Genomic DNA, 14000 nt, shown 5'->3' with positions numbered 1-14000 from the left:
CTACCGTCATTCAATACAGTCAAGGTCAAACATCAAAACCATGAAAATTCACAGCGTGACATTTTCTTTTGAACTCAATCTTTTATATATATATATATATTTATTTATTTTTTGAACACGTTGAAATGACAGAGACATTGTGTCCACCTACACCTAACCCACAAAGAGATTTTTATAACAAGAAATAGTAATCGTATGCATAAAAACTTGAATGACTTTTGAATTAAGAGGAAAGATCAGTTTTAGTTTTCAGCTCCAGTCTTTAATGCCCTTGAGAAACTGACAACAACAAATAACATGCATATGCTAATAATATGCCTCCATAATAAAATACAGTACAACTCCTTTTCAACACCAAGAAAAAAAGGAAAAGGATAAAAATAAAATGCAATCATCAGTTTGATCTTCTTTTCTGAATTAGTGACAGAAAACCAAGAGAATTTGATTCTTCACACTGGAGTTACTCCTCTTTTTTCTCTGTGAGCTGCTCCCTGGATGACTCGTTTGAAATCTGCAGAATGGGAGTGCTGATCACACTCGAACTCTTGTCACCAGCTACTCGCAGCAGACAACTCAAGACCATGTCCTTGGCCAGACTGGCCTCCAGGTTCCCCTCTCGACTCAGCTTCATGGTGATCTGGTCCAGGCTGGTGAGGACTAGCTCTGACCCCAGCAGAGGACAAATGGGCTCTTGGTCAGAATGTCCTCTTGCCATGTTTTCCATCATGTACTGCTGGTACAGATCTAGGAGTTTCTGCTCCAGGTAGTGATTTAAAAGGGAGTTGGTGAATGGTCCCTCTCTGCCCTGGAATAAAAAGCTCCGGTCAAGAGCGCTGCCCTGTCTCCAACGATTGGAACCTCCCCTCAGTGGATGCAGAAGCCCACCCTGTGAGGTCTGTCCTAGTAAAGAGTCATCCACAGCTGAAGGAACATCACAGGACTGAAGGAAGGGACCAGCAGGCTGAGCCTCAACACAGAACCTTAGCTTGCCATCATTAGCTGATAGAGGCAAAACCTGGTCACCTCCAATATGGAGGTCACTGTAGTTTTCACAGATGCTCTGACAGAAGGACGGAACCAAGAAGGGGACATCACCACTGGAGCGAGCCTGAGCTGGGATCTCTATTTCTGGAGAGATCTGTCTGCTTGAATGAGCTCTGTGGAGACCCAAGGACTGCAGAGGAGAAATGTACACCGCCAGTGAAGCACTCCTGTTGTCAGTGCTACCTATCTGCTCAGGGGAAGTGCGATGAATGGGGGGAGAGTGTCTAGTGGAGCCTGACGTGAGGGTGGCAGCTGCTCTTGGCAGCCCAGAAGTGCTCTTGAGAGACTTCTGAGGAGAGAGGGTGTCCAGTTCCTCCAATTCACCGAAGGTCATGCTCAACAATCTGCCTTCACAAAGCATCCTGCAAAAAAAGAGCACAGACTCAGAAGCTGTGAGGCAAGTTGTGAAAGCACACTTTATGTGTGATAAGATGCAACTAGGAGTGAGTCCATCCCACTTTTTATAGTCTAATGTTGATATTCATATCACAAACTACCAATACCGATATCAGTCTGATGCAGTCATTTTTACATCACACATGACAATCTGATGTCCTGCTTTTAAGTCTCTAGAATCACAATTTGAGCAGCACCACTTTGAGGTTTTGCAAGCAGAAATGTACAGACGACACCTGCAAACAGGCCCAAATTGTAGGATACCAGACATCACTCACACTGATGTCCACCCATATGTGCACACTTTTTTCAAACAAATGTTCATTCTTCATTTTGTAAATCCTGGTTTATTTTTAAATTTCAGGCATGTGGGTTTTTTCTCTGGGTTTTCTCCAGGTTCTCTGGTTTCCTTTCACAATCCAAAAGCATGCAGATTTGGCAAATTGGACACTCTAAATTGACTGTGTGTGTGAGTGTACAGGATAAAGTGGTAGAAAATAGATGGATTTATGATGGATTGCTGTCATTAAAATGTACCAGAAGTCACCAACTTTGGACTTGTATGGCCAAAATTATTCAGTCCTGCCCCACTACTAAAAAAAAATCACTAAAGAAAACGTTGTACCCACTTCCTCATTACATCTGACAGTATCAGATTTTACTATTTTCTTTTTACGATACAGTGATTTTAACTAGTATTAGACTGACACCAAAACTGACAATGGTATCAGTTCAAGTCTAGATACAGCTGTGGACATTGGAATTTAAAAACAAAAATCCAGATGGGAATTAATAAAGTTACATTAACCGTAAAGATACAACACTCCACCAAATATACACGTAAAATAATACACATCATAACATTACTTTTATTAATGACATGGATCAGATCACTTAACTCAGCCCTGTTTGAAAACTGTTTCACCTTGAAATTAAAATCAATCTTTTTATGATCCACTTTGAGTTCTGAGAATGAAAATGTAACATCTAATAGCCTAAACAGAAAAAAAAAACAAAAAAAAAAAAACAGAAAAAGAGCATTTAAACAAAATAAATTTTAAAATAAAATACCTAAACAAAAGAAACAAACTCTCTCCTACCTTACCTACTGGAATCAAAGTCTCTCAATCAGCTGCTTGTTTCTGGTCACCTGTTGACTTTTGAAAGACCTTAAAGAGTGCTTATAAACACTTTGTTGCAAATATGTTGCAAACTGTAGTGAACTCAAAGTTGATATGAAGAGGAGACTGCAAACTGGGGTTATTTTGTACCACCCTAAGAGGAAGTGGGAATTTTCATACTGTATTTCACAAGCATACATACATAAAGATGTAGAGTTAGTGAATCTCAGCACTTTATTTTGGGGGGGTTCTTTACTAAGGTTACCGGAGAAACCACAGTAGTTGTGTTTCTCTGTAAAAGAAACAGGTGCACGATTGAGGTTATCATTAAAAGCAGAAAAGAAAGTCAACTTCAAGGTGTTTAGAATGTAAATGAACAGAAGGTTTTGCAGATGCTGATTCCTATTTTCCTTTTCTGACAAGTCAACCCATGGGTTCTGTGCAATTTCTCTGAGGACAGTTTTCTGCAGGTTTCTTTAAAGTGATTAAAGTTGTTTTTGTTCAGAGTGAATAGGTTAGTCCCTGCTGTCTGGGCTCAAGCAGAAGTGTGCTGTCATGCACACGTCCTCGGTTATGTAACCTTTATTTACCAATTCCTCTTTGAAATGGTACCAACTCTTAAGAGTGTCACAATAACTCTTCATAAGCATTTTAAAAACAAAGGGATTCTTTTCTTCCTTGTTAATCAGTAATCGAGTGAAAGTGGTGGAAACTTCCAGGAGACTTTTATGTTTGGGATTTTTCAGTCCAGTTTATATGTCACTTCAGTTAAGACTCTTTTATTTCCTCTGCTTGCATGAGGGAAGACCAACAATAGAGGCAGATGAAACAGGAGAGAACATTGCTGTATAATTAATAAGGAGGAGAGGAATCCTAGACAAAATAAAAAAAAAAATACATAACTTAACTTTCTTAAAATATATAGTTGGATATATAGCTATACAGTTGTACGGGTGATTGGCTCCAAAATCACCTGCAGTTAATTGCATCTTTTCTTTGAGTGAATTTTGATTTAAAAAAAAGAGCACTCTTGGTCAATGTATGCACATGTTTTGGAATGTATGTATAATTATTATTATTAATGTTTTTTATATTATTATTTTTCACTGTATATTGTTATTCTGCCTTCTTGGCCTGGACTCACTTGTAATAAGAGATACTGTAAGCTAGACATAGATACATAATTCAATGATTAACATCCCATCTGACACATTGAGTCATTTAAAAACAAGTGGATTTATGGTCACAAACATTAAAACCTCAGTACAGACCCACAGTCTGTTGAATTGTTGTTATTCTGTCTGCTATGAGTCTACTATGAGTCAGGATACAGTGTCTGGCACAGGACTGAGGTAATGGCAGCACAAAGTGTCCAGTTACAGACCCGTTGCTACAGCAGTGTTGCTGCGCAACATCCAGTAACATTAACTGTAACAGGACTGTGATATGTTCAGCACCGTGGACAGCGCTGTGTCCCAGTGAACAGCTCTAGCAGGTTTTAAATTTTCTTCTGTTAGTTTGTTTCTTTGTAGCCTATTTTATTTGTTAGCTTCTTTTAGAAATATTAGCCTTCAGCTATGAGTGGATGGCTCCAAAACATTGAGGAATCTGAGGTCAAGTCTGTCAGCCTGAAGGGCTCCATTTAAAGGAATGTTCAGGAAAATCAACAATGCCTTCCGTCCCAACCATCAGGGACACCGAGGGTGGAATGGAGGTGGTGGGGTCCGCTCTGAGCACGACTACCACAACGCCTGCACAGTCAGGCTGGTCCGCAGCACCTCCATGCTCGTGGTGGGGGAGAGAACTCAGGCAGCAGCAGGCTCAACTTTGAAACGCAGCAAAAGTACAGTCAGCATCGAATCCACCTTGTACTATTATCAGAAACAAGAGGACAGGATATGGCTGTACTCTCAGAAGCAGAACTGCCTGGAGTACCTGGAGGCCCTCGTGGCTTTGAGACGGCGCTACACAAAGAGCATGAGTGACTTGAAAAGTGCTGACGTTAAGGCCACTGTGTCCTCCAGGAAGAAGCCAGCTCCCCCACCACCCAACAAGGAAGAACAGGTAAATATCAACCATGGCTCAGTCCCATGTTCCCAAACCCTCCGAAGCCCTGAAGCATCACAGACATTGATGACATCACCTTCTAAATCCCAGAGTGAGCTAGACAGTAAGGGATATGAATGGGACAACATTTTCTTTTTTATTATTTTATGTTGACTTAAAGCTACAGTATGTAACTTGTGGTGATTTTATTTGTGATGCCTATATGTTTGGACTTTTGTAACAGAAACATCAGTTTTATGCTGCATCCTTCAACTGAAAACAAGCTCTGTCAAACACAACTACCAGAAACTGAATGAGGAAGCGTTTGTGTGTATATAGCAGCAGTGCAGGGGGCGGGTGGTGACAAGAAGAGTTTATTACATCAAACTGCTAAATGAGCAGTAGAATTCACTTCTGAAATTGTTTCCCGGGTACACGTGTGTGCCTCCATCTGTCCTGACATTAAAATAGTAATTTCCTGAGTGACACGAGATCTAAACACCGCTGTGCTGAGAAACACAGAGAGAGAGTCGTGTTAAGCTGCTGGGCTCAATCAGTACTGTGTGAACAATGATTTGGACCTAATGAACATATTTGTTTATATTTAAAAGTTAAGCACTACAGCTTTTAAGAGTTGACAAGGGATTATTTAAAATGAAGTCAAAAAATGAATACACCTTAAGGTCCTGTGTGTGATATCTAGTGATGGAACTGCAGATTGTAACAAATGGGGGATTCCTCCACTTGTCACTCCTTTGCCCAAGCATCATACTGTGGCCTTTACATACCAGAGACGATACCATTCTGTGTTGTTTGTGTAATAAGATTTCATTTCAGAACACGGACCACAGGGTTGGGCTGGTTTGTCCATTCAGGCTGCCATAGAAACACGGCAGCAAAAGATGGTGGTCTTCACAAAGCCAGTCCCTCGACTTAAGCACAGGGAAAGGACTTTTTATGAGGCTACACAAACCAAACAATTAAAGTGGCCATAAGTGATCAAAATGGCTGCCACAGGGCTTTTTTTTTACAGTGGGACAGAATTATGACTGTGAGAGCACCTCTAAGTCAGTGAGGGTTGACAGTGGGACTGGGCCACAGCCCAGATTAACACAGACAAACATTCTCCATGTGTATGTAACTGCAGATACAACGAGCCAAACCCTCTGCCCCTCCAGTCTCCAGTGAGGAAGACTCTTTGCAGTTCTTTGATGAAGTCATCGCCAGCTGCGACAACGAGCCTGAGCGCAAACCTTACATGGACAACGGACACGCAGACGTGGATTTCATAGGTTAGTTTAAAAACATTATCCCTCTACCTGTAATGACTGTAGTAATTATTGTAAGACTATTTAGTGAAGTGAATATTATCTCTCGTCACATGGAGCCTCATTCATCAATATCTTCTTGCAAATTGCTTTATAAAGTTCATAAAAAAAACTATGCGAGACTCATGACTTGAATTAAGTTGTTGGGTGCAAATAATACTTTGTAAAATAATGAAAACCTTTATTATAAAAATATAATGGTGTTTTACATGTAAAAGTGTAACATTTAAGAAAAACTCTTTAATTGCTTATTTTGTACAACCATGTCAGTCGTCAAATGTAAATGTGCTCTGATCCTGTTCGTACAAAAAACAACTAACCAAACCATTTCAAAGTGAATATTTCCTGGTTTCGAAGTCTTCATGTCAGTCGAGTTAGGATTATAACGTTGCGATTATAACTTTCTACAGATTAAATTGTCAAGTATTTCATGTGACCTAACCTCACACTTTAACCTGGAGTAGAACATACACATGTTGTATGAGTTAAACTCATTAACAGTTTGTTCATATATAAGAGCAACTTTCAGTCACATCATTCCAATCCAAATGCCAGTGATCAAAGAATTTGCAAAGCTGGTATTGCTCTGAGACTTTTACACAATACTGTATATGCCTGGGGTGTGATTCATTTTATACAATTAATATTATATACAAATAATTTAGACTGAAGTCCACATTTACCAATTCACATTAAAACCTGGTATTATAATTGTATCTACCAGTAATACATACTTATTATAGATATTTTTTTTATTGCAGATAAACAGACAGGAGGCCACTGAGGTGTATTGAATTAGGTTATGTTATGTGTTTCATCTTGCACCAAGGCCACACATCTGCGTTAAACTGTATATCTATGGTTAATTACACCTGCGCTTTCCCTCTATTATGTCAAAATGAATTATGTGAAAACCTGTGGCACTAATATATATAGGACTGTGAGTGTGGAATCTGATTTGTAAGATACCCATTTACACACAGGCCTGGCTCTTTATGAACAGCTGACCTCTTATCTTTTTAACTTCAGCTCCTTTGCCTGGTGGTTGTGTAGTTAAGAAAGATAATCAGGTTTTTAAGCCCAGGAATGAAAGCAGGTGAAGTAGCAGCTTTGAGCGTCTGACTCTGACCTTCCTTCCCACAGTGGCCTCCAGCTCGGTTGAACACGACCTCCACTCCAACTGGGTCTTGCGGGTTCCTCGGACCACAGATGATTCCAAGCAGACAGCAGAATGTCCCAGTGCCAATGAAAGCACCTCAAAGAAGAAAAAACACAGCGGGTCCACAAGCAGCAGACTGCGACTTCAGAGGAACCCGATCCACCTGCCCAAAGTGGTTGCGAGTGCATTCCAGACTCTGCGCTTCAAGCCCAAATTAAAAAAGCACTGAGGTTTGAAAAAGACATTTGAAACCAGCAGTGGTGTCACACTGTGAACAAAGACCATGACCTAGTTTGTTAGGAATTGCACTGTTCTCTGTCTAGACAAGTAAAACGGACATAAAAACCATTTTAATAAATAATTTTGGTAAAACAAGGTAACTGGGGACATGAATTTAATTCTCCAAAATAGAAACAACGGTATTACCCATCACATTATGAGTGGCTGTTTTGTTAAGTGTCTCAGGAGCCATGTTGTCACAGGTAGTACTGTATATGAAAATGGATGCAGTCTTCAAGTTGTAAAGCAAGAGATTCACTATTTGACCTGCAGACAGTTTTTGTAACTGTAAGTTCAGACATCACCTGCAAACATCCACTAGCTGTCAATCACAATGATGTCTTCTCCTATGTGCCATGCTTAATCATCTATTTACAAACTACTGTCATTATTTTTATCAGGGCATGTGCAAATATCTACAGAAAAGGTCAATCTTATCATCACTGATTTGAAAGATTTCATCAACATTATTATCAACAATAACCACCAATATGCTAGTGTACATTTGAAGTTCATCTTTGCAGCAGGATATAATTAAAAATTCTTAATTTCTTTCAACACAAATCTGAGGTCTTTGAATAACATTTCTTCCAAGACTTTTTTTTTTTTTTTTATTTAAATAGAGGGAAATATCCTTGACTGTGGTGGGTGTGTAGTGTACAGTTTACGGTTCAGACCTGCAGACTGCGCTCCTGCCAGGCATCAAAGCCAACTCTAACATTCAACAAAGGCTCCTTAAAAGCCGTTTTATTTAAGAGTTGTTCAGATTTGCAAGGAGAGTCCAAGGGCTGAGCAGTCTGAATAGATCAAAACCTACTAAGGTTATTCAGCGTTGTATTGCTGAAGTTAAATCGGTGGCAAAGATGAAGGGCAAATTTAAGACCGACTTCACCGTTATGTTATGCAGATTTTTGCAGAACAACTAATTTTACTTGCCTAGGTTTTGAGATACCATTAGACATTCTTAATGATAAAACAGGGCTTTGTGATTTTTTCTTAACCTTCAAGTACCAAACATAAATGTACTAAATATGCAAATGGTCTCTTAGACGTAGATAGATAGATAGATAGATAGATAGATAGATAGCTAGATAAAGTTTATTAATATTATTAAAATACAATAATAAAACATAAATATGCAGATATATCCTCCAGATTTATTTTATAGTATATTGTTATTTCTACATAAGAAATAAAAGACCAAATTATTTGCCTTTAACAACTTCTCTTTGTTATCATGTCTCATTTTAACAATTCAAAATTAAAATAGCACAAAAATATTTTCATTTCTTTATTTTAAATGTGTCTTGTACAAACCAAACTACACAACATTCACTTCTTTTCTGCTTTGACTTTGGGGCTGAAGAAGGACATCATCGTTTTCATGCCAGTCTTGTCCACTTTGGACAGAGTTTTCTGAGCAGCTGTCATCTTCTTAGGTGGCTGCAATGAGGTGAGGGAGGAAAAAAAGGAAATATGATAACGGAGAGTGAACATCAATTCAAGCTGAGAAAAAAACAAACATTTGTACAACAAGCAAGCACTACACTAACAACTACAGAGATAAAAAGAAACAAATAACTACTTTTGCTATTGTGTTGTATCCAAATCAAAGGATTGTCTAAGCCACCAATTTCTGTAGTTATCCTTTCAGACAGACTGCTCAGCCGTCAGAAAAGATTCACTCACTTTCCGTGCAAAGTCTGTAGAGTTGAGTTTGGTGTAGTCCTCTCCGGCCTCCACTGGTTTGTCTGAAAGTTTCCGCTTCTGCCAAAAGAGGAAGTAAGACATTTTTTCATGATTAAAAGCACAGCACGCTGTACCCCAGAAACATACACAGCTGCTTCTATTGACCTCATGCTGTAGATGAAAAAGCCCTTTTATCCAAAGATAAAAATAAAGTAAATAAACAAACAAGCAGAGACTTGGAAATCATTTTGCTTCAGAAACATATGAATGCAGCAAGGCAGGCTACAGAAAATGTTCAGCGAGGTTTCACCAGCAGCAGAGCAGCAGAGAAAGAAACAGGTTTTTAAAATGAACTGACCTTAGATGGAGGCTCTGTCTCCTTTGGGCTTGTGAGCTCTGGTAATCTGTGAAGAAGGAGATGTGTGGTGGCACTGTGAGCATAGATTAGAAACTGTACATGTAGCAATCTATGTGTCAAAGTGCTGGATTTCTGAACATACTGCAAGTGTGCAAGAAGAGCTTTACTCAGGTCTTCACTGATATATTCTGATATCAGGCCGTGGGCATAGCGAAGGTAGTCCTCTAAATCATGAAGATGAGAGAATGATAGTCATTACCAATACAATAATACATATTATTTAATGCAATTTAAGCTTCAGTGATTTAAAAATGAAAGAGTGAGGAAATGCTTTAAGAGTCTGATATCACACATAGACAGAAACTACATGTTGGTACTGCCATCTATTGGTTGTTTACTGTATATTCACATAGTTAAAGTGACTTACCCTCGTGGTGGTCTGACTCGGACTTCACTCTGATGTATGTTGTGGATTTGACACCTTCTCCCACTGAGATGTTTTTCTTCTCGAGAGCAACTACTGTTCTCTCCACCTATAACAAGTAGCACAAAAAAAAAATGAAACATAAAACATGGCAGTGAGTGAACCGTTGTGCAGTTGGTATTTTAGAATACCTTTTTCTGTAACCAGATCATTGTCTTCTCTTGGCTGTATCGATGAAACTTCAGACTTCCCATTTCTGGAGGAATGAAACACATCAACATCTAAACAAAGTGTTCTTTAGCTTTATCATTATCATCGCAGTTTGGCGATATTAGCTCCGAAAATAAACTTCACCTTTTTCCTCTGCAATGTGGAGCAAGGAAGCCAGGGACCGTGTACAGCTCAGCAACCTTGAACAAGCTGGGAAGTCCTCATCCATAACAATCTGATTCACAGGCTGGAACTTCCCCTGAGCAGAAACATTACCGTTACATTTAAACAGATATCACACATCAAACAATGAATGCGGTGACTATAGTATATACTATCCTATAGCTCCGTTATAGTGCAGGCACTATATTACTGTGCAAAAATCATATATGAACAAATGTTAGTATGCGTAAGGAGAGAACAACCAATATGGGTTTTTCTATAGCTGATGCTAATGCCAATTTATAGAAGCCAATGGCCAATAACTGAGAAACTGAACTCATTAAACAGGTAATCAAAAACACAAAAATGTTTTGGACGAAAAAATTAAGTTTCAGTGACTTCGCAAAATGCAACAACTTTCTGAGATCAACTGACCTATTAATAAATGATAATCAGTCAATGTGATTATTAAAAAATGGCAAATACCTCTATACATGAGCTGAGACAATAGACGTAATATAAACAGATAGCTAACCTCTTTTCCAGCTTTACTCAAATAAGGTAAAATGAGATAAAGAGGATCCATTGGTGTTACAAAGAGAAGTCTTCCATCTGTTTAACAAAAGAGACAACTGTGAAAACACAAAAACACAAGTAACACATGCTCTTATTCTGACCCACGGCAGCCAGCGGTGAGCACACTAACGCTACACCTACACACTAGACGCATCTCACAGCCGTTTTCAACAGACAAGTAACTTGAATACCAGGGTGCAAAATATTAACCGGTTTGTCAATCACCTCTGTAATAATGTGATGTTTCTGCAAACATAATTGGCTTTTTGGATGCTTTATCATTTGTATATATTAGCTGTGAATAACTACAGTTGACAAATACTGACTATTTAAAAAATGTAGGAATTTTCAAGTAGAAGTAATGGGAATTCATGGGAATTAACAGAAATAAAGTGGACATTTTCAAAATGAAGGTTGGCAACATAAATATAGCTTGTAAAAAAATATATTGTAGCATAATCTTGGCTAAAACAATCAGATTTGTAGGGCTGTAAAGTCCCAGTCAACTGGTCGATCAAAGACATCAGCAGTGTGGCAGCATTTACAAAAACAGATGGCGATAAAAAGTCAAATGCAAAGTTTGCCAGCAACAGTTTGCAAATCACAGCTCAACTACATGGCATATCATATAAAAATGGTAAGATAACTTGTCTTCGTTATGTTGCTCCGTCCGTTTTGAGTACATGATCATATCAGAATTGGCATAGTTCGATGTTTTAGTCTAATAATAACTGCAGGCGCACCCGCCCGCAACAACAGCAGCGATCTATTTTGTCTCAGCCCCGAAGCTAAGCTCCTATGTTCAGTCTCGCTCTGTGCAACGACATGCACAGCGCTAAATAATCTAAATATTACTCAACAGTTAATATCGCGCTGATATCAACGTAGTATAGTAGAATATTTAGTATATTTTCGGAAATCATGCGCTATGATATTGCGCAGATGCACGAGATGCAAAACGCTTTCAGAGCCGTCAGCCCCTTTTACCTTTTTCTAGTTAATATTCCGTAATCCCCATAATTCCCATGGAAAGTTTCAAATTTGGAATATTTGCAACATTCCCAGTGAAATCATCTTCCAATGGAGTTTACACAATAAATGTTTTTGACTTGAGTGAGTGATGAGACCAACCTCTCTGTACAGTCTGGCCAACAAACCAGGAATGGAAATCTTCTTCAAATGCTTTGACCTCAAATAGCTGTTTATCATCAGCACTCAACATGTACAGAGATGCTGCATCTGTGGGACAAAAAAGGAGGAAGTGTTACTTTCACTACATCTTTGAGCACATGTATTTGAGTCTGTGGTGAAAAGTGAAATTATATATTTAGTTTGATATGTGATGTTGATAGTTTCTCCATTTTATACATATCCTCAAATTGTCTTACTATAGTCTGACTCACTGTTATTTGGTTTTATTAAACAAGGTAGTTTTGGACAATACTTTTCTAGCCTTGATGACCACTCAAAGCTGTTTTACACTACAGTGTAAAGAAAAGTGACACATTTGACTGTTGTAAAGGTTCAAAGAATACATTCTCTAGCTGTATATTGCTTGGCAGACATGATACAATTATATATTGTGGTTCTTGTATTAGAGCAGTTGCAGGAAGCAATACTTTGTTGTATTTATTTTTTCTGATAGCTGCACTGCAGTTCAGTCTACCAAGATGAAGTCAAATACTTTGGTTTGTCCACAGCAGACAATTATTGATATGCATCTTCTGTAAGGTTAATCTGCAGTATATCTGCAGGCCCTTGGCAGGAAGTTGCACAAAACAAAAATCAAAAGGTATCAACTAGAGCTCTGGCAATCTGAGATGTGTTCACCAGACAGTGATTAAAGATTAGCTGAAGAACTTGACGGACGTTTATGAAAATAAATGACTGACCTGTAGAGGGATTCCTTAGTCTCACAAAAGCAGGGTCACTGTCGGAGCTGTGTGTGTCGATGACAGAATCTGTGCACATCAAGACAAAAGTTATGATCATGATAGCTCATTTCCAACTCACTGTCAAAACACAGCTGTCTATTCTGTAGGGAATCAATCCCTCATGCAGGGCTTTATGAGTAGTAACTGCAGAATGGTTGCATGTAGGCCAGAGAACTCAGTTCACTCTGAAATAAAATAAGATAATCCTTTATGAGACGCCAGGGTCTACACTATAAAGTGTAATGAGGGGTACAGCCAATGTAAACACAGTGGATGTCTCTCTCTCTCTCTCTCTTCAGCATAAAAGCTTTTTCCAAGACTTGCAGGAATTTGCATTTGTCACTCAACTGTGTTGTGTGCATCGCCGATTAGAACCCCCGTCTACAAGCAGGTAACCCGGAACCTTTGACAAAATACTCGGTACACATATATGGATTCAAAAAACACAGTGTTGACAAAAGCAATAATATTATATATGATGTTTATGTATATACACATACAGAAAGCTAGCTGACAGTACAGTGTGCAAATGACTAACTAACTTGTAACTAGCAAGGCTTATCCAGCACGACTGACTCTAGAGAAACGCCTGCAGCTCGCCTACTGTTAAGCTCTGAAAACTTCACCAAAGTTGTCTTATTTGTAGCAAGTTAGCTTTGTTTGCTACATCCGGCTGTACGGTTTGACTTACCTGCAGCAACCACAACCCAGCTGTCATTGTGTACATTAGTCGCCCGTTTCTTTTTAGCAGCCATTTGAATAATTAACTGGATGAATTTCCGTTGACATGGATTGCTATTAATAGCAATTTAACGTTTTTTGACAACTAGCAGCCTTGCAAACGTTGCTGCGACTTCTGCCAAACACCACGAGAGCTCAGAAAACGCGCCTCTGTGTTCGTTTGTATTTGTCTCACGGGGGGTAACACGAAGAAAACACTAAATGTATTATAATGCAGGAACTTTATCTCTGTCTCTCTTTTTTGATAATGATAAAAGAAAATGAAATTTAATCAATATATTTACAAAAACGTGCAAAACGTGGTAATATATATATAGACATAGTGGTATACTTTAAATGTACCCCATTCACAGTGAAATGGTACGTTCCGCGGTGCAGCGATCACGTCGTTAACGTGCAGTTTGTCTGTGATAGCGCAAGAGGGCGCCCAAGAACTTTGAAAGAAGCTGCAGTATATGAAACGTTTGATTTAATGTTGTGTATGCAGTTATACACTCATCGACAGCTTGGTTGGGTATATGTTCTAAGCAGAG

General features: G+C 38.8%; 3 protein-coding genes across 3 annotated transcripts; 1 reads left to right on the top strand and 2 right to left on the bottom strand.

Moving 5' to 3' along the window:
• Positions 1 to 256: 256 nt before the first annotated feature.
• On the bottom strand, positions 257 to 2604 carry LOC131455280 (TLR adapter interacting with SLC15A4 on the lysosome). Its single transcript, XM_058622824.1, has 2 exons — positions 2546 to 2604; positions 257 to 1406 (listed from the first exon to the last, which is right to left on the bottom strand). The coding sequence occupies exon 2, from the start codon at positions 1403 to 1405 to the stop codon at positions 461 to 463; it is 945 nt and encodes a 314-aa protein (XP_058478807.1). The 5' UTR covers position 1406; positions 2546 to 2604; the 3' UTR covers positions 257 to 460.
• A 1493-nt stretch (positions 2605 to 4097) lies between these two features.
• Positions 4098 to 7425, top strand: LOC131455485 (uncharacterized protein C13orf42). Its single transcript, XM_058623139.1, has 3 exons — positions 4098 to 4625; positions 5755 to 5899; positions 7079 to 7425. Exons 1-3 carry the CDS (start codon positions 4212 to 4214, stop codon positions 7321 to 7323), a joined length of 804 nt encoding a protein of 267 aa, XP_058479122.1. The 5' UTR covers positions 4098 to 4211; the 3' UTR covers positions 7324 to 7425.
• A 1226-nt stretch (positions 7426 to 8651) lies between these two features.
• rnaseh2b (ribonuclease H2, subunit B) lies at positions 8652 to 13622 on the bottom strand. Its single transcript, XM_058622374.1, has 11 exons — positions 13418 to 13622; positions 12685 to 12753; positions 11924 to 12031; positions 10752 to 10828; positions 10199 to 10313; positions 10036 to 10100; positions 9848 to 9953; positions 9563 to 9644; positions 9421 to 9466; positions 9063 to 9140; positions 8652 to 8816 (listed from the first exon to the last, which is right to left on the bottom strand). The coding sequence occupies exons 1-11, from the start codon at positions 13479 to 13481 to the stop codon at positions 8706 to 8708; spliced, it is 921 nt and encodes a 306-aa protein (XP_058478357.1). The 5' UTR covers positions 13482 to 13622; the 3' UTR covers positions 8652 to 8705.
• Between the last annotated feature and the right edge of the window lie 378 nt (positions 13623 to 14000).

This window comes from Solea solea, chromosome 2, assembly GCF_958295425.1.
Source record: "Solea solea chromosome 2, fSolSol10.1, whole genome shotgun sequence".
In the NCBI taxonomy this organism is placed as follows: Eukaryota; Metazoa; Chordata; class Actinopteri; order Pleuronectiformes; family Soleidae; genus Solea; species Solea solea.
The sequence above is the reverse complement of the archived record's forward strand: the minus strand, read 5'-3'. Positions and strand labels throughout refer to the sequence as shown.